The following is a 26,171-nucleotide window of genomic DNA, read 5'->3' as shown; positions in this document are numbered from 1 at the left end:
TTTTTTTATTATAATGCAATAGATATTTTGCGGCTTCTCAGATACCCTTTTAAGTAGCTCACAATTTTCACTTCTACGAAGAAAAATCTGATGCCCCTATAGCTTCAAATAGTTCCTTAAGTCGGCTTCAAAGAAACAATATATAGTGAAGTCAAATCGTTGATCATGGATTTTCAAATTGGGATTATCTTGTAACTAGTTACGGGGATCAAGCCACTAATATCGAACTGATGAATAATATTATAAAAATAACAACATTTTTCTTATCATTATTTATAGAAAAATAATTTTTTTTTGTCATAACTGTTGCTTTCTTATTTTTAATTATTTATAACTCCTTTATTTTGCAATTACTCTGTGTAAATAATACAATTTGGGTTCACATAAAATATAATAATTTTGTTACCAACATTAAATTAGTACAATCTATGTTTTTAGTAAATCCATCGTCTAACCATGTAAAATAAAATAGGTAATTTTATATAAAAAAATACAACCATTGTTTATGGTTAAAAACCAAATAACATGAAAATTCTAGTTATCCAAACCAAGCAAGTAAAAATTAGATATGATTTCAATGTGATATATAATTTTGTAAACCTAAATGTTTGGAAAAACAAACTGAAATATGATAGAGATTTTAAATGAACATGATTAGGTGACATTAGTGGCTAAAGAGGGGAAAAACAAAACAATAAAATTTAATAAGCATTACATAAACAACATTAATCTTTGTTTTTTTGCGAAATTGCCACAAATAGCACATTCATAGTACCACTTTGCATGTTTACACTAACCACTTTTACCCTCACTTTTAATGAATGGTAAAACACAATTATACCCTAGGGTTAACTAATTTAGACTTAGGGTTTAGAGTTGAGGGGTGGGGTAGGATTTTTGGAATGTGAAATTTAAGATTCTAATAAATATATAAATAAATACTTAAAAATATATAAAAAATTTTAAAAATATTTTCAAACATAATTTTGGTTTTTCAAAAAGAAATTTGAAAAAAAAAATTTCAAAAAAAAATTTCAAAAAAAAAATGTATTAAAAGTTCGAATTTTAAAAAGTATAATTCGAAAATATTAAATTTTATTTTTATTTTTATTTTTGTTATTTTTTATTTTTTTTATTATTTTTTATTATTTTTTTATTATTTATTATTTTTTTATTTTTTTATTTTAAATGATGATTTATTATATATATAAATAACAAGGGCATAAGAGTCTTTTGCCACTTAATGAAGAATGTACTTTTGAAAATGTCTCCTTTGTGGTGGTAAAAATGAAAAGTGGTACCATGAAAGTGGTAAACATGTAATTTCCCAATGTTTTTTTGCACAAACATATGCACTTAAAATAAACGAAAAAGAACAACATTTGTATCCCAAATGCAAAACTAAAATTCAGAAAACAAAAACAATATAAAACCACAATTTTAATTGTTTCGGGCGTCCAAATAGCCACAAAATTATTGAAAGCACAAATACGAAACAAGTTTGCCTCGGAAACAACTTTAAGCAAACATCACACAGCAGTTATGAATAAACTGTGAGAGCTCAGCACCACTGCACCAATATTTTAATTCTTCCCAATGCTGCTCTTCCACGTCTGGAGTAGGACGACATGAGTAGACTACTGCTTTCATATGCCAAGAGTGAGAAGTTCCAACAACCAGAAGTCTATCTCCCATCGATTTAAATGCAGTCCCCAACCAAAGGTAGTGTTTGCGCTCACAGGGACAACACCAAGTTTCTTCCAAATATTTGTGTTTATATCATATACGCGAAGCTCGTTCAAAGATGTCTCCAACATGTATAGATTGTCATCAACCACAGCTATAAGAGGCGGAGATTGGGAAGGCGTAAGGAATGTCATGTCTTTTAACATGTCAGGTATCAACTCCCAAGACTTTGTGGTCTCATCATAACTTTCTCCACAAGTGAGGTGTTTATCATTCTCATCTCGGCCACCGAGGACATAAAATTTTCCACGCAAGAAACATCCTGAGCTGAACTTCCTTGCTTTATGCATTCCATTAATTATAGTCCAACTTTGTGCATCAGCATTATACTTTTCTACAGTTCGCACAACAATAGGGTTCCCATTGTCATCCTTTTGAATGCCTCCTGCAAAGAATGCGGTTTTTCCATGGCTAGCAGAACCGTACATGACCCTCGGTGTGATCATTGAAGGACCTTTGAACCACTTGTGATTCTCTAACTCGTAGCGAAACACCACAATTCCCTCTATTGCTCTTCCAATGACAATTAGATGGGTACCCACACATATTGTTTCCTTATCGCTGTGGAAAAAGCAATAGTCAGAAGAAGGAACTTTAGGAAGTCTCCGAAAGGTTTTAAAATCCTTATCAAACATTTCCCAATTTGATCCAGCCCCTGAATGCAAAATCACGTAGGGTTTCACAAGTCCATTTTCTTGTCTCACCCTGAAAATTTCACCACTTTTTAACAACTGTAAAAGTTTCTTGTTAAGAAACTGCAGTTTCCAGTATTCGAAGCATGGAAGACGAGCAAAGATCTCGACCTCAAGCTCGTACAAAAGCTTATGATGAACATAACATCCATCATGAGATTTTAAACCTGCAAGATTCTGAAATATTTTTGTAATTTCTCCTTTTTCTTCTTCATCGGAATCATAACAAGGTTTCACATTCAGGTCAGGTATGTTGGGTTTAATGCCAACAATTGAAATCTTCCTTCGTTTAGATTGGCTCAAGCTAGCTCCAACTTTAGGAGCCTGATCATCCCTTATCATTAGCATATCTCGATTTATTTTAGCCATATCTTTTGACATCATTTCCTGTAAATTCCAAAATAATACTTTGAGTAACATCACTTAGTTGCAAAAAACTGACTATACAATTTTACTAAATATAATTAAAAAATTTAAGATTTAGAACTCCCAATATTTATTCAAAATAAACAAGAAATTGTCTTTTTTTTAATGTAAACTGGATAATCAAAGAGATCCAAAATTGCATTAACTAATTTGAAGTCAATAATTTTTTTAAAAAAATTATTAGTTAATGCTTTTGTAAACTTCTGATGTATTCAGAAATTGATACTTCAAGAGAGTAAAAAAAAATATATCATTATTTTAAACAATTGCGAGAGCTAATATAAACGCAACAAAAGAATAAATGCAATCTTAAATTTTGTAACACGATAGAAATGGAAAATCACAGTTCTAAAAACATATAACTACATGCTTTTTATGATTACACTTTTTACTATTTAGAGAACTTAGAAAATATGAAAATTGGAATATGTATTATTTAATGTAAATTAATAAAATATAATTTCAAAACAAGGCATATTATGACAAAGATAGATATATTTTATGATTGATGGTGATAGAGTATAAAAATCTGAGTATGAACTATTATAATTAGTGATTACGTTTATTATAAAATTTGCATGTGTACCTTTATATCTTACAGAAAATGCTTTATTGAACTCACACTTTAGTCCCAATTATATATTGTTAGATGAAAAGATACATATGAAATCTTGACTCAGTTACTCAGATATATATTTATAGTATATCTGTTTTGAATTTTCTACCATAATTATTATCTTTTGTTTAATTTTCTTACCATAGTAATGCAGTATGGTTATTCAACCTTCTACCATAAATCAAAATAATAAATTCTCTAGAATTTTTTACTAAACGTGTGTTAGTTTGTTTAAGATTTTCCCATACATCATAAAACTACTAATTAGTGACTCTTTGCAGGTTTGACTAATTTTTTGTTAATTGTTTGAGAATATTTATCACTTTGACAGAAATACTTTTTTTGAATATTTTTTGGCTTTCAATTAGCTTACTTATTTTAATTCATTGCAATTTTAAAATGTATGTATGCATTAATAAAGAACTAACAAATTTAATACTTGTGAAATAAAAATGTTACATTTCAAATTAAAAGATTATGTTCCAGTTATAATGAAAGTCACTTTATCTATTTTTTACTTCGATCAAAGTCGATTTGTATATGTAACACATAAACTTTAGAAATAGAAAGTCAAGTATTAATTTAACACCCTATGATTAACCTGATTCAAACCAAACTGTATTTAATTACTCTTAGGTTATATAAAAGTATTTTTTTTATTATAATGCAATAGATATTTTGCGGCTTCTCAGATACCCTTTTAAGTAGCTCACAATTTTCACTTCTACGAAGAAAAATGTGATGCCCCTATAGCTTCAAATAGTTCCTTAAGTCGGCTTCAAAGAAACAATATATAGTGAAGTCAAATCGTTGATCTTGGATTTTCAAATTGGGATTATCTTGTAACTAGTTACGGGGATCAAGCCGCTAATATCGAACTGATGAATAATATTATAAAAATAACAACATTTTTCTTATCATTATTTATAGAAAAATAATTTTTTTTTATCATAACTGTTGCTTTCTTATTTTTAATTATTTATAACTCCTTTATTTTGCAATTACTCTGTGTAAATAATACAATTTGGGTTCACATAAAATATAATAATTTTGTTACCAACATTAAATTAGTACAATCTATGTTTTTAGTAAATCCATCGTCTAACCATGTAAAATAAAATAGGTAATTTTATATAAAAAAAATACAACCATTGTTTATGGTTAAAAACCAAATAACATGAAAATTCTAGTTATCCAAACCAAGCAAGTAAAAATTAGATATGATTTCAATGTGATATATAATTTTGTAAACCTAAATGTTTGGAAAAACAAACTGAAATATGATAGAGATTTTAAATGAACATGATTAGGTGACATTAGTGGCTAAAGAGGGGAAAAACAAAACAATAAAATTTAATAAGCATTACATAAACAACATTAATCTTTGTTTTTTTGGGAAATTGCCACAAATAGCACATTCATAGTACCACTTTGCATGTTTACACTAACCACTTTTACCTTCACTTTTAATGAATGGTAAAAGACAATTATACCCTAGGGTTAACTAATTTAGACTTAGGGTTTAGAGTTGAGGGGTGGGGTAGGATTTTTGGAATGTGAAATTTAAGATTCTAATAAATATATAAATAAATACTTAAAAATATATAAAAAAAATTTTAAAAATATTTTCAAACATAATTTTGGTTTTTCAAAAAGAAATTTGAAAAAAAAAATTCGAAAAAAAAATTTCAAAAAAAAATGTATAAAAAAGTTCGAATTTGAAAAAGTATTTAATTTTATTTATGTTATTTATTATTATTTTTTTATTATTTTTATTTTTTTATTTTTTTAGTTTAAATAATGACTTATTATATATATAAATAACAAGGGCGTAAGAGTCTTTTGCCACTTAATGAAGAATGTATTTTTTTAAAAATGTCTCCTTTGTGGTGGTAAAAATGAAAAGTGGTACCATGAAAGTGGTAAACATGTAATTTCCCCATGTTTTTTTGCACAAACATATGCACTTAAAATAAACGAAAAAGAACAACATTTGTATCCCAAATGCAAAACTATAATTCAGAAAACAAAAACAACATAAAACCACAATTTTAATTGTTTCGGGCGTCCAAATAGCCACAAAATTATTGAAAGCACATATAAGAAACAAGTTTGCCTCGGAAACAACTTTAAGCAAACATCACACAACAGTTATGAATAAACTGTGAGAGCTCAGCACCACTGCACCAATATTTTAATTCTTCCCAATGCTGCTCTTCCACGTCTGGAGAAGGACGGCATGAGTAGACTACTGCTTTCATATGCCAAGAGTGAGAAGTTCCAACAACCAGAAGTCTATCTCCCATCGATTTAAACGCAGTCCCCCAACCAAAGGTAGTGTTTGCGCTCACAGAGACAACACCAAGTTTCTTCCAAATATTTGTGTTTATATCATATACGCGAAGCTCGTTCAAAGATGTCTCCAACATGTATAGATTGTCATCAACCACAGCTATAAGAGGCGGAGATTGGGAAGGCGTAAGGAATGTCATGTCTTTTAACATGTCAGGTATCAACTCCCAAGACTTTGTGGTCTCATCATAACTTTCTCCACAAGTGAGGTGTTTATCATTCTCATCTCGGCCACCGAGGACATAAAATTTTCCACGCAAGAAACATCCTGAGCTGAACTTCCTTGCTTTATGCAATCCATTAATTATAGTCCAACTTTGTGCATCATCATTATACTTTTCTACAGTTCGCACAACAATAGGGTTCCCATTGTCATCCTTTTGAATGCCTCCTGCAAAGAATGCGGTTTTTCCATGGCTAGCAGAACCGTACATGACCCTCGGTGTGATCATTGAAGGACCTTTGAACCACTTGTGATTCTCTAACTCGTAGCGAAACACCACAATTCCCTCTATTGCTCTTCCAATGACAATTAGATGGGTACCCACACATATTGTTTCCTTATCGCTGTGGAAAAAGCAATAGTCAGAAGAAGGAACTTTAGGAAGTCTCCGAAAGGTTTTAAAATCCTTATCAAACATTTCCCAATTTGATCCAGCCCCTGAATGAAAAATCACGTAGGGTTTCACAAGTCCATTTTCTTGTCTCACCCTGAAAATTTCACCACTTTTTAACAACTGCAAAAGTTTCTTGTTAAGAAACTGCAGTTTCCAGTATTCGAAGCATGGAAGACGAGCAAAGATCTCGACCTCAAGCTCGTACAAAAGCTTATGATGAACATAACATCCATCATGAGATTTTAAACCTGCAAGATTCTGAAATATTTTTGTAATTTCTCCTTTTTCTTCTTCATCGAAATCATAACAAGGTTTCACATTCAGGTCAGGTATGTTGGGTTTAATGCCAACAATTGAAATCTTCCTTCGTTTAGATTGGCTCAAGCTAGCTCCAACTTTAGGAGCCTCATCATCCCTTAGCATTAGCATATCTCGATTTATTTTAGCCATATCTTTTGACATAATTTCCTGTAAATTCCAAAATAATACTTTGAGTAACATCACTTAGTTGCAAAAAACTGACTAAACAATTTTACTAAATATAATTAAAAAATTTAAGATTTAGAACTCCCAATATTTATTCAAAATAAACAAGAAATTGTCTTTTTTTAAATGTAAAATGGAAAATCAAAGAGATCCAAAATTGCATTAACTAATTTGAAGTCAATAATTTTTTTTTAAAAATTATTAGTTAATGCTTTTGTAAACTTCAGATGTATTCAGAAATTGATACTTCAAGAGAGTAAAAAAAACTTATATCATTATTTTAAACAATTGCGAGAGCCAATATAAAAAAAACAAAAGAATTAATGCGATCTTAAATTTATTAACACGATAGAAATGGAAAATCACAGTTCTAAAAATATATAATAGCAGGCTTTTTATGATTACACTTTTTACTATTTAGAGAACTTAGAAAATATGAAAATTGGAATATGTATTATTTAATGTAAATTAATAAAATATAATTTCAAAACAAGGCATATTATAACAAAGATAGATATATTTTATGATTGATGGTGATACAGTATAAAAATCTGAGTATGAACTATTATAATTAGTGATTACATTTATTATAAAATCTGCATGTGTACCTTAATAACTTACAGAAAATGTTTTATTGAACTCACACTTTAGTCTCAATTATATATTGTTAGATGAAAAGATACATATGAAATCTTGACTCAGTTACTCAGATATATATTTATAGTATATATGTTTTGAATTTTCTACCATAATTATTATCTTTTGTTTAATTTTCTTACCATAGTAATGCAATATGGTTATTCAACCTTCTACCCTAAATCAAAGTAATAAATTCTCTAGAGATTTTGACTAAACGTGTGTTAGTTTGTTTAAGTTTTTCCCATACATCATAAAATTACTAATTAGTGACTCTTTGCAGGTTTGACTAATTTTTTGTTAATTGTTTGAGAATATTTATCACTTTGACAGAAATACTTTTTTTGAATATTTTTTGGCTTTCAATTAGCTTACTTATTTTAATTCATTGCAATTTTAAAATGTATGTATGTATTAATAAAGAACTAACAAATTTAATACTTGTGAAATAAAAATGTTACATTTCAAATTAAAAGATTACGTTCCCGTTATAATGAAAGTCACTTTGTCTATTTTTTACTTCGATCAAAGTCGATTTGTATATGTAACACATAAACTTTAGAAATAGAAAGTCAAGTATTAATTTAACACCCTATGATTAACCTGATTCAAACCAAACTGTATTTAGTTACTCTTAGGTTATAAAAAAGTATTTTTTTTTATTATAATGCAATAGATATTTTGCGGCTTCTCATATACCCTTTTAAGTAGCTCACAATTTTCACTTCTACGAAGAAAAATCTGATGCCCCTATAGCTTCAAATAGTTCCTTAAATCGGCTTCAAAGAAACAATATATAGTGAAGTCAAATCGTTGATCATGGATTTTCAAATTGGGATTAACTTGTAACTAGTTACGGGGATCAAGCCACTAATATCGAACTAATGAATAATATTATAAAAATAACAACATTTTTCTTATCATTATTTATAGAAAAATAATTTTTTTTTGTCATAACTGTTGCTTTCTTATTTTTAATTATTTATAACTCTATTATTTTGCAATTTCTCTGTGTAAATAATACAATTTGGGTTCACATAAAATATAATAATTTTGTTACCAACATTAAATTAGTACAATCTATGTTTTTAGTAAATCCATCGTCTAACCATGTAAAATAAACTAGGCAATTTTATTTAAAAAAAATACAACCATTGTTTATGGTTAAGAACCAAATAACCTGAAAATTCTAGTTATCCAAACCAAGCAAGTAAAAATTAGATATGATTTCAATGTGATATATAATTTTTTAAACCTAAATGTTTGGAAAAACAAACTGAAATATGATAGAGATTTTAAATGAACATGATTAGGTGACATTAATGGCTAAAGAGGGGAAAAACAAAACAATAAAATTTAATAAGCATTACGTAGACAACATTAATCTTTGTTTTTAGGAAATTGCCACAAATAGCACATTTATAGTACCACTTTGCATGTTTACACTAACCACTTTTACCCTCACTTTTAATGAAGGGTAAAAGATATTATACCCTAGTGTTAACTAATCTAGACTTAGGGTTTAGAGTTGAGGGGTGGGGTAGGGTTTTTGGAATGTGAAATTTAGGATTCTAATAAATATATAAATGTGGAAGCACCGTAGCCTATTGGTTAAGGTTTAAAGGCTTCTACACCCAGGTCTGGGGTTCAAATCCCAGACTATGCAATTTATTGCAGATTACAGGAAATCCAGGTTTCAAGTCCCGGAGAGAGCGGTTTATTAAACAATTATGCAGCAGACTACAGAGGAAAGGCTTGCAAGGGATCTTCAACATGGTGCAAGTAAATCTGGCCAGGCGTGGATCTTCATAGGACGGCTCAGGTGATGCAGTTAGGCGTAGGTCTTCATAAGGCAGGTAGTATTGTCGGTTGTCGAATCGTCTATGTAATATTTCCTATATCATAATTGTAAGATCATAATAAATCAGCGTTAAAAAAAAAAAATAAATATATAAATAAATACTTAAAAATATATAAAAAAAATTTAAAAAATATTTTCAAACATAATTTTGGTTTTTCAAAAAGAAATTTGAAAAAAAAAATTCGAAAAAAAATTTCAAAAAAAAAATATATAAAAAGTTCGAATTTGAAAAAGTATAATTCAAAAATATTATATTTTTTTTATTTTTTTTAATGTTATTTATTATTATATTTTTATTATTTTTATTATTTTTTAATATTTTTTATTTTTTTTTTTTTTTTAATTTAAATAATGATTTATTATATATATAAATAACAAGGGCATAAGAGTCTTTTGCCACTTAATGAAGAATGTACTTTTGAAAATGTCTCCTTTGTGGTGGTAAAAATGAAAAGTGGTACCATGAAAGTGGTAAACATGTAATTTCTCCATGTTTTTTTGCACAAATATATGCACTTAAAATAAACGAAAAAGAACAACATTTGTATCCCAAATGTAAAACTATAATTCAGAAAACAAAAACAACATAAAACCACAATTTTAATTGTTTCGGGCGTCCAAATAGCCACAAAATTATTGAAAGCACATATAAGAAACAAGTTTGCCTCGGAAACAACTTTAAGCAAACATCACACAGCAGTTATGAATAAACTGTGAGAGCTCAGCACCACTGCACCAATATTTTAATTCTTCCCAATGCTGCTCTTCCACGTCTGGAGAAGGACGGCATGAGTAGACTACTGCTTTCATATGCCAAGAGTGAGAAGTTCCAACAACCAGAAGTCTATCTCCCATCGATTTAAACGCAGTCCCCCAACCAAAGGTAGTGTTTGCGCTCACAGGGACAACACCAAGTTTCTTCCAAATATTTGTGTTTATATCATATACGCGAAGCTCGTTCAAAGATGTCTCCAACATGTATAGATTGTCATCAACCACAGCTATAAGAGGCGGAGATTGGGAAGGCGTAAGGAATGTCATGTCTTTTAACATGTCAGGTATCAACTCCCAAGACTTTGTGGTCTCATCATAACTTTCTCCACAAGTGAGGTGTTTATCATTCTCATCTCGGCCACCGAGGACATAAAATTTTCCACGCAAGAAACATCCTGAGCTGAACTTCCTTGCTTTATGCATTCCATTAATTATAGTCCAACTTTGTGCATCAGCATTATACTTTTCTACAGTTCGCACAACAATATGGTTCCCATTGTCATCCTTTTGAATGCCTCCTGCAAAGAATGCGGTTTTTCCATGGCTAGCAGAACCGTACATGACCCTCGGTGTGATCATTGAAGGACCTTTGAACCACTTATGATTCTCTAACTCGTAGCGAAACACCACAATTCCCTCTATTGCTCTTCCAATGACAATTAGATGGGTACCCACACATATTGTTTCCTTATCGCTGTGGAAAAAGCAATAGTCAGAAGAAGGAACTTTAGGAAGTCTCCGAAAGGTTGTAAAATCCTTATCAAACATTTTCCAATTTGATCCAGCCCCTGAATGCAAAATCACGTAGGGTTTCACAAGTCCCTTTTCTTGTCTCACCCTGAAAATTTCACCACTTTTTAACAACTGCAAAAGTTTCTTGTTAAGAAACTGCAGTTTCCAGTATTCGAAGCATGGAAGACGAGCAAAGATCTCGACCTCAAGCTCGTACAAAAGCTTATGATGAACATAACATCCATCATGAGATTTTAAACCTGCAAGATTTTGAAATATTTTTGTAATTTCTCCTTTTTCTTCTTCATCGGAATCATAACAAGGTTTCACATTCAGGTTAGGTATGTTGGGTTTAATGTCAACAATTGAAATCTTCCTTCGTTTAGATTGGCTCAAGCTAGCTCCAACTTTAGGAGCCTCATCATCCCTTAGCATTAGCATATCTCGATTTATTTTAGCCATATCTTTTGACATCATTTCCTGTAAATTCCAAAATAATACTTTGAGTAACATCACTTAGTTGCAAAAAACTGACTAAACAATTTTACTAAATATAATTAAAAAAATTTAAGATTTAGAACTCCCAATATTTATTCAAAATAAACAAGAAATTGTCTTTTTTTAAATGTAAACTGGAAAATCAAAGAGATCCAAAATTGCATTAACTAATTTGAAGTCAATAATTTTTTTTTAAAAATTATTAGTTAATGCTTTTGTAAACTTCTGATGTATTCAGAAATTGATACTTCAAGAGAGTAAAAAAAATTATATCATTATTTTAAACAATTGCGAGAGCTAATATAAACAAAACAAAAGAATAAATGCAATCTTAAATTTTGTAACACGATCGAAATTGAAAATCACAGTTCTAAAAACATATAATTACAGGCTTTTTATGATTACACTTTTTACTATTTAGAGAACTTAGTAAATATGAAAATTGGAATATGTATTATTTAATGTAAATTAATAGAATATAATTTCAAAACAAGGCATATTATGACAAAGATAGATATATTTTATGATTGATGGTGATACAGTATAAAAATCTGAGTATGAACTATTATAATTAGTGATTACATTTATTATAAAATCTGCATGTGTACCTTAATAGCTTACAGAAAATGCTTTATTGAACTCACACTTTAGTCTCAATTATATATTGTTAGATGAAAAGATACATATGAAATCTTGATTGAGTTACTCAGATATATATTTATAGTATATCTGTTTTGAATTTTCTACCATAATTATTATCTTTTGTTTAATTTTCTTACCATAGTAATGCAATATGGTTATTCAACCTTCTACCATAAATCAAAGTAATAAATTCTCTAGAGATTTTGACTAAACGTGTGTTAGTTTGTTTAAGTTTTTCCCATACATCATAAAACTACTAATTAGTGACTCTTTGCAGGTTTGACTAATTTTTTGTTAATTGTTTTAGAATATTTATCACTTTGACAGAAATACTTTTTTTGAATATTTTTTGGCTTTCAATTAGCGTACTTATTTTAATTCATTGCAATTTTAAAATGTATGTATGCATTAATAAAGAACTAACAAATTTAATACTTGTGAAATAAAAAGGTTACATTTCAAATTAAAAGATTACGTTCCAGTTATAATGAAAGTCACTTTATCTATTTTTAACTTCGATCAAAGTCGATTTGTATATGTAACACATAAACTTTAGAAATAGAAAGTCAAGTATTAATTTAACACCTTATGATTAACCTGATTCAAACCAAACTGTATTTAGTTACTCTTAGGTTATAAAAAAGTATTTTTTTTATTATAATGCAATAGATATTTTGCGGCTTCTCAGATACCCTTTTAAGTAGCTCACAATTTTCACTTCTACGAAGAAAAATCTGATGCCCCTATAGCTTCAAATAGTTCCTTAAATCGGCTTCAAAGAAACAATATATAGTGAAGTCAAATCGTTGATCATGGATTTTCAAATTGGGATTATTTTGTAACTAGTTACGGGGATCAAGCCACTAATATCGAACTGATGAATAATATTATAAAAATAACAACATTTTTCTTATCTTTATTTATAGAAAAACAAGCACATTTTTCATAACTGTTGCTTTCTTATTTTTAATTATTTATAACTCCATTATTTTGCAACTCCTTTGTGTAAATAATACAATTTGTGTTCACATAAAATATAATAATTTTTTTACCAACATTAAATTAGTATATTCTATGTTTTTAGTAAATCCATCATCTAACCATGTAAAATAAAATAGGCAATTTTATTTTAAAAAAATACAACAATTGTTTATGGTTAAAAACCAAATAACCTGAAAATTCTAGTTATCTAAACCAGGCAAGTAAAAATTAGATATGATTTCAATGTGCTAGTTTCTATCATTAAATATATCCACTAAGTATAATAAGTTTTGGATACTGATCATTTCTATCAAAATATAACAATATACTATCTAAATTTCGTTAAGTTTTACATAGTTTCAACTATTTAAACAATCTAAATTGTTACGTTTTTCTTAGTTTCGTAAATTTAGACAATCTAAATAACTCAGTTTCACTTACTTATACATAGTTATAAATCTTAATAAATTAAAGTTATACAAATTTCCAAATTCCAGACATGCGACTGTTGTAGTCAGAAGGCATGTGAGAGAAGTTTTGCTTTCTCGGGGAATCAATCAAATCACCCTTAATTGGACACGTCACTGCTTGAATCATTAATTGCATGATTTTTCTCAAACTAGATATTAACTTTTACATTTATTATCTCCTATACTGCTAGTTTCTGTCATTAAATATATCCACTGAGTATAATAATTTTTGGATACTGATAATATCTTCCAAAATATAAAAATATACTCCCTCCGTTCCTTAAAGATCCATGTTATAGTTTTTTCACACTTATTAAGAAAATATTTAAAATTGTATTTTCCAATACATTGTTTTCCTTAATTAATTATTCCCAATAATTTTTAACCAATGAAATTTTATTAAACACAATTTTATTTTTTGAAAAGTTCAATTTTTTATTAATTAATGTTTTGAAAAAGTAAAAAATGTATCTTTTTAAAACAATTTTTTTTTCTAAAAAATGGATCTATAAAGAATAGAGAGAGTACTATCTAAATTTCGTTAAGTTTTACATAGTTTCAAATATTTATACAATCTAAATTGTTACATTTTTCTTAGTTTCATAAATTTAGACAGTCTAAATCTCTTAGTTTTACTTACTTATGCATTGTTATATCTTAATAAGTTAAAGTTATACAAAGTTCCAGTTCCAATTCCAAGAGATGCGACTGTAGGAGAGAGAAGTCGTATCTTCTGAACTCGTGTCTCGTCGCGCCGTCTCCCCTTAAATGGAAGAGTTACAACTTGTTGAATAGTTGGGGTAATAAATCGAGAATAAAATAACATGAAATAAAATTACAAAATATTAGCATTTTCATTTATTATTTCGGATGCTATTTCTAGCAAATTATAACAATATAATATCTCATATATTGAGACAATCTCAATTTTTAAAATTGTGCTTAGTTTCATGAATTTAGATAATCTAAATCAGTTACTTTCACTTACTTATACACAATTATATAGCTTTATCGATTAGAGTTTTTCAAAGTTTCAAATCCAACCCATGTGCACTGAGAAGTCATGTCTTCTGAACTCGTGTCTTCTCGAGGCGTCTATCAAATCACCCTTAAGTGGGGGTAATAAATACTCAGTTTATACTTTTCTCTACACGTTAGTTGAACTTCCATACTACGTGTATTCGGTTAGAGGATCATCCCCATTATAAAAGGGTTTATCACCTTCTCCAAATAAGTAAAACGAAAATCTCTCCATTTACTTGATTAAACAAATATCTCTCCATGTCGAACTTTAACTTGGCTTCTCTCCTTCCTTCCATGCTTCATAAGATTCTCTCAAAGGTAACAACAAGCCATCTCCGGGACTTCGGTAGTGCAAGAACTGCTTTCTCTGGGTTCAATCAAATTGGTAGAGAAGAATACTACTACCGATCTGCAGATCTCTTTAACTTGAATGACTGGATTGATGAGGCTAATGCTTTAAGGACATTCAGGCTTAGGTGCTACCAAGCCGGTAATCTAGAGGCCATCTACATCCGGGTTATGTATGAGTTCTTCGTCCTCCATTTACTTGATGAAGGAAGGGAAAAAATATGTCTTGCTGGTGAGAGAGGATTGTTGTGGGCCAAGTATGTAGATGGAATGCTGAACTTAGCGTTTAGTGTTGATGCTAGAGGATTTGTTCACAACTATCCTAGCTTTAGTCATAAATTTGTTGATCGGATGAATTACATGATCACGACTTCCATATCCTCAGGCCATTGAGGTTACGAAAAAACCTGAGGTGTTTATGTCTCTACTGGAAAGAATAAATCCCAACGTCTCACATGATTGTTAGTGCTCTGCAGTAATAGAACCGGTGTTTGTAGTCTCCTTAGATGGATCTAGAACACGGTGGACATGCAATCCTTGTTTTTGGCAATGTGCAGCTTGGGACTTCTGCATTGATATTCACTTGACCGCTGGCCACTGACCAATTGAAGATTAGTTGTGTGTTTATGAGTTATGGCATGTACTTTTTATCTACTTTTACTAGATTTATGGAAAATACATTTCATATAATATAATGTCTCTAGTTTTTCTCTATAAAGTAATTTTTATTTATTTTAACTTCAATAAATATATCATTAACAACACTGTCTCCATAAGAAAACATAATGCAAATGTAAAAGATACAATTAAAACTAGTTGAACTTTGCAAATCAAAAAGTGCGACTTAGTTCAATTTAGAATAACTTTGTAATTGATACAGTCTATATTAGTCGCAGTCTTATAAGCTGTACAGTTACACCAAGATTTACAACTACACCAAGTTGTACAAAGTTTTCGAAAGTTACGAAGAAAAAGATCTGAATTTTATAGATCGGGTCTGGATGGTCCGTGAAATGGTTCTGATTGGATTGTAAATATGCAAATTTCTGTTGGTTCCGTGGTCTTTTTTAATAATTTTTTGGATTTGATTAAAGATTTATCTATTTTCTAATCCAAGATGAGTATCTGATAAATTTTTTTTCGGGGCAGGAGTACTGGAGCAATTGATTCAAGTCAATTCCAAGCGTACTTGGATAAGATCCGAGAGAATTATATACGCTTAATGGAGGATAACAGTCGGGATAAGATGGATCCGGTCATCAACAGAAACGATGGAGGCACGAAGAAGAGGGAGGAGGAGGCTGGGATGAATATGCTTCGAAGGCGGAGAGAGAGGTTAATGAGGCATTTGAGGCGGAGGAGGCAGAAGAAGCAATTCAAATCAGAGGAGGAGGAATCATTTACCAGTAGTAGTGACTCAGACGAGGAGATGAACATCTCCCTGGCGGAAGTGAAACGCCTCATGGAGAATATGATTTCGACTTTGAAATCTAAAGAGGAGGAGGAGACGCCGTGAAGATAGAGGATTCCAAGGCGGAGGAGATGAATATCGCCGACGACGAGGAGAACATGTTCCCAAGGACTAGAGGGAGACTCGTGAGGTATTTAGGGCGGCACAAGTCCAAACCACAAGACTCCTCCTTCCAAATCGAGTTCCATCATCTCCAGCTGCCATCGGACGACGAGTAGATGAACATGACTTCGACTTTGACATAGCCATTGCATCTACACGCTTCTCTTCCTCGACAAAGTGTAGACTTTTTACCACTAGAGTACAAAAAATTGGAAACAAAATTTTACAAATGTTATTTTTGTCCATTTATTCAGCAATATGATACCATTCACATTTGCTCTTCACTTATTTGTCGATTTATCCAAACTCAAGTCTCTTGAAAAGAACATGAAAATATTATTAGCAAAAATAATCTTATTATTTTAACCAGACTTTTCCAAACACACTATAAGATGCTATTGCGGTTAATAATAAATGGACAAAGAAAGTTTTTGCAGTCGTTCGGTGGCTGTGTTTGAGTCTGCCGGTTGCTAATGGCGAGGAGACCTGGTGGCTGTGGGTTGACCATCCCAGTGTCAAGTAGCCCTTTAGGTGTTTTGGCAGGTTAAGTCTCATCTTTTTTTGCAGGACCTCAACGTTTTTTTGAAGCTAGAATGTGTCGTTATTGCAACCCGTCTTTTTCGGGATGTCTATCGCTGGTGTTTTCGGACCGAGGTGGTTCTCTTCTTTCCGGGGTTTGCGAGCTTCCGGTGGCTCGCCGTCAGGTTTGCTTCACCTATCTCCTTTACCTTTCCGTGTCTAGCGTGTAATGTCAATGTCAATTGCAAGCTTGAGGAGATCGTCATGAACTAACTATGACTAACTACTCTGGAGATGTCATAGAAGTTACCGGCAACCAAAAATCAGAAAATTTTGGTTATGATTTTTTTTTATTTTGAAATTTCTGTTTGGTTCAGCAAATCCCTATTTCTGATCGCAGTCATTTTTTTAAGTCGGAAATTTGGTAATTTAAAAGAAAAATCAGAAATCAATGTGTTTCAAGAATAATTTGAAGTAAGCAATAAGAGCTTTCGTAAATCACAAGTGGAGGAAATATAATGCAGAAGAATTAAGAACTAAGAAGCTCTGTGAAGGGACATGCAACTACAACTACTGTCTAAGCTATTTCGACACTGACGCGTCCTTTATTGCTCCATTCCGTCACAGTGTTTTAGTGGTGGCTAATGGTTTTACTCATCAGTGCCGAAGTAACGATCACCAAACTCGCCTAAACCTGGTATAACTCGGAACTCTTGGTTCAGACACTGGTCTATTTCAGATGTCACTATCTTCAATGCCGGAAACCGTTTGCAGACACAATGAATTCCTTCTGGTGCCTGTCAAAAAACAATGTTATAATAATAATTAGTAGATAGAGAGAGAGAAGCAAAGAGCTTTAGCTTCAACACTAACCGAGATAAGGTTGAGGAAGATGATGTGAGATTCAGGAACTCCTTTCTGAATGAGTAGTTCAATGGCTTGATTAGCAGAGTTACCTTCAAGAAGAATCAACAATCGTGAAGATAGGGTTCAGAGTAGCAAAAAAAATCCATCAAAAATTGAACTTAAAAGAGACAAAGTACCTGTAGCTAAGACAGGATCTAAAAGCAGGACATGACGTTCAGAGATGTCTTGAGGAAGCTTCTCATATATAAGCTGCGATTCATATGATATGAGAAACTTTAAAAATTCTTTTTAACGAAAAAGAGATTATACTTTAGAACATGAAATATATATATATGAGCAGACCTGTTTTCCATCATCTCCATGACGGTGGATAAGAATCTTCCCTAACTTAATCCCTTTGCAGCAAGCGCGTAATGCATTTTCCATGCTTTCACCACTAACGAAGCAAGATAAATTTTAGGCAACATCATTTAATCATATATATTACATAGTTGGAAGAGATAACCTTTCAAGGCTCACCTTCGAATAATAGAGATCCCACAAAGTTTCTTGCAGAAATCAACTCCAGTGTACACAGCTCCTGATGTGGAAAAATATAAGAAAATTAAACCAAATGAATAAGCTAACTCCACTACTAATTGTCTAAGCCAGTGTATAAAGTCACGCACTCTACACTCATACCTGTTGGAGTAACTACTTGTTTCTCAGTGAAGGGCAAATGACCAAGACCATGCTCCACCACCTGCAATAAAAACCGATAAGTTGGTAAAACTAAGAAAGCTGAGTAGCGTTAAAAGGGAAAGACATGAAACAGAGAAATACAAGACGAATGAGTCGGTCTGAATAAAACACAAAATCATGCTTTGATATGTCCTTCTCCCTGATAAGTGTATGCATGCCTCTTATCTGCAATCATCATGATCTTATGATTAGACCATTGATAAGCATCAAAGAGAGCAAGAGAGAAGATAACCTGAAATGTTGATTGGATGACATAAACATTTGGGTAGATTTTGCAGAGATCATGCTGCCCGAGTTTTGTGTGGATGTGTTGGGTAATCAAATCAACAGCAACGTGATTGTCCCCTCCTCGAGGAATGATCACGTCAGCATATTTCTTAGAGGGAAGCACAAAGTCATCAAACGCCGGCTTCACGAACTTTGCATACTGTAAAATGAACGAACATAACATCCTCAGAGTCAGACATAAAGACATGTTCACGAGAGCCTTCATAGACATTAATCAAAGCAGCTAACAAACTAGGAACCCGTTCAAATCCTAGACAATAAAATAGAAAGAAAGAAAGAGAAACCTGCTCGAGCACAGAGTCGACATCCCTTCCCCTCTCAACTAGGTCACGTCTGAGTCTGCGAGCAAGCCTCACATCAGCATCTGACGCCAGTCAACAGCGTAAGATGAGAATTAGAGGGAGAAATAAGGTTTGAAAAAAGACAGTGCAGATGACAATACTGAAGGTATGATTTGGTCATTAACCTGTGTCAACGAAGATCTTCATGTTCATAAGATTCCGAACACGTGGGTCATGGAAAACTAGAATCCCTTCTAAGATTATAACATCAGAAGCATTCACCTGATACAGGGTCCCAACAGATGTTAAGATCAAAACTTTATACATGAAATTTGAAGATATGCCGGTAAAGTTTAAGTAGGGAACCTGGCGGAAAGCATCAGTTCTACGCTGATGGGTCTTAAAGTCATAGATTGGAACTTGATAAGGTTGGCCGCTCTTGAGAGTCTCAGCACAATGCAAAAGCTGCTCGGTGTCAAAGGCATCTGCAGATGATGATAGATTAGCATAATGCTGCCATGAGCTATATTAACGTCAATGAAGTTAAAAGATATTTAGACCTGGATGATCAAAGTTGTACTCTTGCACACGCTGCAGCTCTTCGGTTGTCAAACCACGGTAAAACGAATCCTATACAAAAAAAGAACATCAATTCCAAAAAATGGTATATGATGATGATGATGATGATGTCATCAATCTGAGAATCAGAACCTGGTTAATAAGAACAACACGCTGGTCATGAAGTTTCTGGATTATCATGTCGCACACTGTTGTCTTACCAGAAGCCGTACCACCAGAAACTCCTAAATACATTCACACAATTTTAAAAAATAAAAATAAAAATGATCTTCATGCAGAAACTCGCTAATCTTGTCGGAACCACATTAGTTCTGTTTCTGTAATAGCTTCTACCACCAAAACCCTTAAAAAATCTCAAAATCAAGAGATTAAACCTAAACCATAAAAATAAAATCAAATAAAGTAACGAAAAGGCTTCTCTAGAGAGTGTGTATCAATTACCGATAACGAAGGGCTGTTTGGGAGCAGGGGAAGAAGAGGACGAAACAGCAGAAGGGAGGTGGGACGGGGAAGAGACGGAGGGATTGGGTGGAGAAGAAGAGAGAAGGCTGTCGAAGCGGAGGCCTGAGAAGTGGGGACCCGACGCCTTCTCCATGGCGTAGTCTACCGACGAAGAATTCTCCGGCATTGGTTTCCGATGAATCACTAATGGTTCTAAAATTTGGGTTTGAGTTTTTTTTCTTTTTGCCGGCGAAGAATCAAAGCGTTGTGAGGACTGGAACGAGTGACAACGATTCTGTTCAACGCAAGGGACCCTTTTGTCTCACACTCCCCTTGCTTCTGTTTTTCTTTTTTATTTTAATATATAATTTATAAATACGCTAAACTTTAAAGAAAACTGATATTAGTTCCCTCTTTTTTTTTTAATATTATTTTTTCATTAGAAAAGATATTGTGAGAAGATATAGCCAGCTATATAGGTGATAATCAAATTAATTAATCAAGTAAGAAATGAATTAAAGAGATTAATATTAAGATCTTTACTATATGAACCTTTCAAAAAATAAATTTTATGGCGTATAAAATTTTCAAACAAAATCTAATAATCAGTACAGTCAATCAATACAGTCAAAACATGATCTGTTTTATGGATTTGCTCCTACTCTTATTTGGGATATAATTTTTGTGTAATCACTCATCATGGTTAAGACGAGTAAAAAGAAACATTTCATTAAGAGTAAAATCGTCTAACTAAAAAGATCATTATGGGTTCGAACCCCTGACTACGTAATTTACTGCAGAGATTACAGAAAATTACAGTTTCAAGTCTCGGAGAAGAACGATTTATGCAGACTACAAAAAGAAAGGTTTACAAGGAAGCTTCAACATGTTACAAGTAAATCTGGTCAGGAATAGATCTTTATAGGACGACTCAGATAATGCAGTTAACTGTAGATCTTCATAAGGTAGGTAGTATTGTTGGTTGTCGATTGTCTATGTAATTTTTCTCATAAATGTAATATCATAATAAATCAGCGTTAAAAGAAAACTATTAATCACACCTAACATTTACGGTCTGACTGGTTTTTCCGCTACCACTCGCAGCTTTTGCGTTTGTTGGCGTTTTACTACAATCATAAAAAAAAAGCACTACAAACCACATTACACCACTCCAAACCTCTAAAAATCAAAAGCTGATTACAGCTAACGTTTGCGGTTGCGGACGGTTGCGAGAGGGTAAAATATTTTTTTTCTTTTTCTGAAAAAATATATAAATAGAAAAAAATAATTTTAAATAAGTTTTAAAATTTGAGATAATATAAATACATATATATATATAAGTTTAATACTATGATTTTATATTTATTATAATAATATGATTTATGAATATAATTTTTATATTTATTATTGGGTTTTAATATTATCATTTTAATTAACTTTTTGTCTATTAAATAACTTTTTATTTATTAATTTTGCATTTGTGAGTAAACCAGTCAAAAATGACTCGCAAACGCAATAATTTTCAAATGTTTTGCCAGTTATATAAAACACTTAAAAATGCTCGAAATCGCAACTACCCGTTTCCGCAAACTCCCGTACCGATGCGTTTAAATCAATCAGACTTTTAGTTATACAACCCTACTCGACACAAAAAAAATATATACCACCTAAATTTTATTCACAACCTTTACAAATTACAACTATTAATCACACTTAACTATTATCGAAATATTAGAATCCGTATATAATAAAATGATTACATAACTCATTTAATACAAAGGAGTTACGGCAACTAAACACGACGATGCAGATCATTCTCCTTACTTGGTCTTCATAAACCTGTAGAAACATCAACTGTTTGTTTTGACTATCAACTTTGTAGGACAAACTAATCATAATAATTCAACTGCTATTTGAGCAACATCATGTATATGATACACCCCTCGGCGAACTTTTAAACATGTATAACAAAGCCCCAATTTTTCATAATGGAAACTCACACAAACTGGTGCAGCATATCAACGGTAACTCAGCTCAAATCTAGGGATTTAAGTTAAATCTCTAGAGACATGACGTTTTGAATCGATGAACTGAATCAAAATCGATGCAAGGCTCTCGTATTTATGACAGAATCAAATCAATGCAAAGCTTTAGAGAAAATCTAGTTTATTATCTTCCAAAGACTGAATATCAAAGTCAACTTACAACACTTTATATAGGTCTTATGAGATGGTTTATAATATCCTAACTCTCTTAAAAATAGGAAATCTAATAAAAGGAAATCAACAAAAGAAAATGAAACCTAAAAAAAGTTGACATATGAAAATAGTTCCCTCGTGGAGAAGGTATCATGATGCTGCATCAAGTCCCTCAGGGTTAGAAGGATTCAACCTCGAATCAGGGACCGGATCCGGTGGAACAAAACGTGAACGATAGCGGACATTGAAGAGATCAGAGGTGGTGATCTTTTCTGGAAGTTGTAGGCGATACGCATTGTCATTAATTCGCTCCAAGACTGTGAGAGGACCTATCTTCTTTGCCTTGAGTTTGTTGTAAGCATGAGCCGGCATCGAATCTTTAGTGAGAAATGCCAAAACTTGATCACCTGCTTCGAAGATAACACGACGGCAATGAGAATCCAACGTAGCTTTGTATTTTGACGAGGACGACTCGAGATTGGTGACAACCTGCACATGAACCTTATGAATGTTGTCAACAAAATCATCAGCAACACCATGTGCCGTGGAGCAAGGCAAACCCGCCAAACCATCAAGCACGGTCACTGTCTGCGACAATGTCTACGATTTCGTCACCGGGGTTGGTTATTTCCTCATCATAGATTACCTCTACGTCACTGCCAGCAGTATCAAGTAGACTACCCTTGTGATTTCTCTTTGGACAATTGGACTGGCGGTGACTGACCTCGCCGCAAGCAAAACACCGAAGTCAAGATTTCCTAGGAGGTGTAATGTCCGTAAAAGGCACGAGGCAGTCTCAGTTTGCTGCGGTAGTGCCGTATCAGTGCGGTTTGCATTTTGTTGCAGAGATGGACGGGTTGAGTGAGATGCAGACCAAGAAAAATTGCTTATGGTTTGCGTTTAAATGGTGAGAGCTTGCTGGTGAGCTTCTGATAACGTTAACGGATTAGACAAGTTGATAATGTGCTGTATTTCTTGACAAAGACCGGCAGTGAATCGAGCAACCAATTGTCGTTCAGAATTCTGAAGATCAACCCGTGTAAGAAGCAAAAACAAATCGGTGGAATATTCAGCAACAGAGCGAGTTCGCTGACAAATATTATGTTGACGTTGGAACATGAGCTGATCATTGGTGTATGGTAAGAATGTCTTCTTGAGCTTCGACTTCAATTTTTTCCAAGCGAGAATTTTTGGTTTTCCGAGAGGAGCTCGAGTTGTCTTCAATTGTGTCTACTATGCTACTGCTCTTCCGCGAAAATGCATTGTCAGAACCGGTGCACAACGCTCCATCTGTGCCCTTTTGAACTCCAGAATCTCTTCTACTGTGACTATCCAATCGAGTAATTCTTCAGCTGATGAATTACCATGAAACTCTGGTATCTCTGTTTTGAAATCTGCTTCCCAGTGAAAACCATCATTCATTTCTTGACCATCATCACGTGCAAGTGCACGGTTATTACGGAGAGGGGCGAAGGGATTATCATCGACTGCTGCAAACTGGTTTGCTTCGTCGTCTTCATCATCTTTGTTCTTGTCTTGTTGTTCAACGTTGTCACGAACTGGTGATGGTGGTCGTTGAACATTAAGAGCTTGAATGGCGGTGGTGATCGTTGCCATCTGGGCTTGAAGCTCAGCAATGGCGTCGCGTGTGATTTCTGCTTTAGTATGTAACGGTGCTCGACGAGTTCTTGCCATCAGGTATGATTAACAAGAAACGTAGCAGAGCTCTGATACCAACCTGGCGCAGCGTATCAACGCTAACTCAGCTCAAATCTAAGGGTTTAGGTTAAATCTCTAGAGACCTTACTTCTTGAATCGATAAATTGAATCAAAATCGATGCAAGGCTCTCGTATTATGTCATCAAATCAATGCAAAACTTTAGAGAAAACTCTAGTTTATTATTTTCCAAAAATTGAATATCAAAGCCAACTTACAACACATTATATAGGTCTTAAGAGACGATTTATAATAACCTAACTCTCTTGAAAATAGGAAATCTAATAAAAGAAAATTAACAAAATAAAATGAAACCTAAAAAATGCCGACATATGAAAATAGTTCCTTGGCAATGAAGGTATCATGATGCTGCATCACAAATATTATTTGGTTTTCTTCTAAATCACTTTGAAAAACGAAACAAATATGATTCATCACTAATATATTCATTCAGTATGTATAATTCATCAAACAAGAAGTCATATACACAACCCTTAGACCAATCTAACGAAGCCCTAAACCCTAAAATAATATATGTATATATTTGAACAAATTACTATGAGTTTATACAATAACAAATTACTATATCCAATTTAAAAACTTTAATGACTGATATATAATCCCTACATTCACTCCAAATTTTAACTAAATATCTAAATATAATGAAATATTATATATTTCCTTCCTAACCAAAATTCGTGACTGAGAATCATGCACCTATAATGACAATCCAACGAAATTTGGTATCCCCCCTATATTGACTCCAAGATTTAACGAAATTTGTAACAACTGACAAACAATAAAATAACTAAAATCGGTATATTTTCATATTTACTTAACCCAAATACAAACAAACAAAATATAGTTCGTTTTTAAATCACAGCTATAAACGAATATAATGCTTTGAAATCACCCATAGTGCAACATATATTCCAAATTTTCATTAACAACAAATTTTAAAAATATCTTAATTCAGTTCGTTTACAAAATTTATAATCATGTAGGTATATTCCATCGATTATACCTTTGACAAAGATATTCTTTTTTTTTTGAAACAATTCTACTATATATACATCACAACTAACAACTTTCTCAACCAAAACGAAAGCAACATAGAAAATATCATATCTTTCAAAATTGAAACCTTACAAATAAAATTAAACAAAGTCAAATATAGGTGTAGATATTATAAATCTTATCTGTTAAAAGAGAAGTACATTTTTATCTACCATAAAAAAGTCATAAAAACCTTATTTAGGTTCATTCCATTAATTACATTTATTTATTTATTTATATTAATCTATTCAATATATAAAGATATTAATAATAAATCAATTTTAACTGTAAATTTAAATTTTATTTTTAGTTATAACAAAATGTTGAGAAAAAATCTAACAAAATCTTTCTAAAAAATTAAAATATTTTATTTAAATTAATACCATTGATTAATTTCATAATTAATAATATATACTATTATACATTCATTTAAATAAAATTTTATTATGAAACAAAATAAAATAAAAGTATATACTATTTTTCAAATTTTATAATAGAATATATCTATTTTATTAAAAGAAATACCATAAAAAATCATATTAGGTCTATTTCATCAATTACATCTATTTGACTACTTAAGTTAATCTATTTAATATATAACATTTCTAAAAAATCTTATAAATTATATAGATATTAATAAATAAATTTTAACTATGAATTTAAATTTTATTTTTACTTATAACAAAATATGTTAAAAAAACTAACAAAATCTTAATAAAATTTTAAAATATTTTTAAATTAATGCAGCGATTGATTTCATAATTAATAATATAGTATTATTATAATGTATTTACTTATAAAATCTCACAATATACTAAAATAAATAACATAGAAATATAAATTATGCTAAGAAAATATCAGTTTTATAGTATAACTAAATAAAATTTTAAAATGTATTGTATTTAGTCTGTAAAAATTAGAAAAAATGAAGGAGATTCTCAATTTTTTTTATTTCATACTATGAATTTATTTTACTAAACTCGAAAATATATTAATATATAATAACAATTA

General features: G+C 31.6%; 2 protein-coding genes and 2 pseudogenes across 2 annotated transcripts; all 4 read right to left on the bottom strand.

Annotated features, from left to right (window-relative positions):
• Positions 1 to 1,409: 1,409 nt before the first annotated feature.
• On the bottom strand, positions 1,410 to 3,540 carry LOC125607939 (annotated as a pseudogene).
• Positions 3,541 to 5,422: 1,882 nt separating this feature from the next.
• On the bottom strand, positions 5,423 to 6,950 carry LOC125607938 (annotated as a pseudogene).
• Positions 6,951 to 10,027: 3,077 nt separating this feature from the next.
• Positions 10,028 to 13,074, bottom strand: LOC125607937 (F-box/kelch-repeat protein At3g27150-like). Its single transcript, XM_048777495.1, has one exon. It carries the CDS (start codon positions 11,449 to 11,451, stop codon positions 10,111 to 10,113), a length of 1,341 nt encoding a protein of 446 aa, XP_048633452.1. The 5' UTR covers positions 11,452 to 13,074; the 3' UTR covers positions 10,028 to 10,110.
• A 4,366-nt stretch (positions 13,075 to 17,440) lies between these two features.
• Positions 17,441 to 20,539, bottom strand: LOC111213407 (uridine/cytidine kinase UKL1, chloroplastic). The gene is made up of 14 exons (XM_022715158.2): positions 20,190 to 20,539; positions 19,881 to 19,972; positions 19,730 to 19,799; positions 19,536 to 19,654; positions 19,355 to 19,451; positions 19,173 to 19,252; positions 18,833 to 19,027; positions 18,682 to 18,765; positions 18,541 to 18,601; positions 18,379 to 18,439; positions 18,202 to 18,295; positions 18,036 to 18,108; positions 17,866 to 17,948; positions 17,441 to 17,789 (listed from the first exon to the last, which is right to left on the bottom strand). The coding sequence occupies exons 1-14, from the start codon at positions 20,374 to 20,376 to the stop codon at positions 17,643 to 17,645; spliced, it is 1,443 nt and encodes a 480-aa protein (XP_022570879.2). The 5' UTR covers positions 20,377 to 20,539; the 3' UTR covers positions 17,441 to 17,642.
• Positions 20,540 to 26,171: the final 5,632 nt, after the last annotated feature.

This window comes from Brassica napus, chromosome A4 (assembly GCF_020379485.1).
Source record: "Brassica napus cultivar Da-Ae chromosome A4, Da-Ae, whole genome shotgun sequence".
Lineage (NCBI taxonomy): Eukaryota > Viridiplantae > Streptophyta > Magnoliopsida > Brassicales > Brassicaceae > Brassica > Brassica napus.
Note: the sequence above shows the minus strand (reverse complement) of the source record. Positions and strands in the feature narration are given on the sequence as shown.

Coding starts and splice junctions, on each gene's coding strand:
- LOC125607937 (XM_048777495.1), bottom strand. CDS start 11,451: ATGTTACTCAAAGTATTATTTTGGAATTTACAGGAAATGATGTCAAAA.
- LOC111213407 (XM_022715158.2), bottom strand. CDS start 20,376: ATGCCGGAGAATTCTTCGTCGGTAGACTACGCCATGGAGAAGGCGTCG. Junction 19,973..20,189: donor CAAACAGCCCTTCGTTATCG/GTAATTGATACA, acceptor GAATGTATTTAG/GAGTTTCTGGTGGTACGGCT. Junction 18,296..18,378: donor GGGATCTCTATTATTCGAAG/GTGAGCCTTGAA, acceptor TTGCTTCGTTAG/TGGTGAAAGCATGGAAAATG.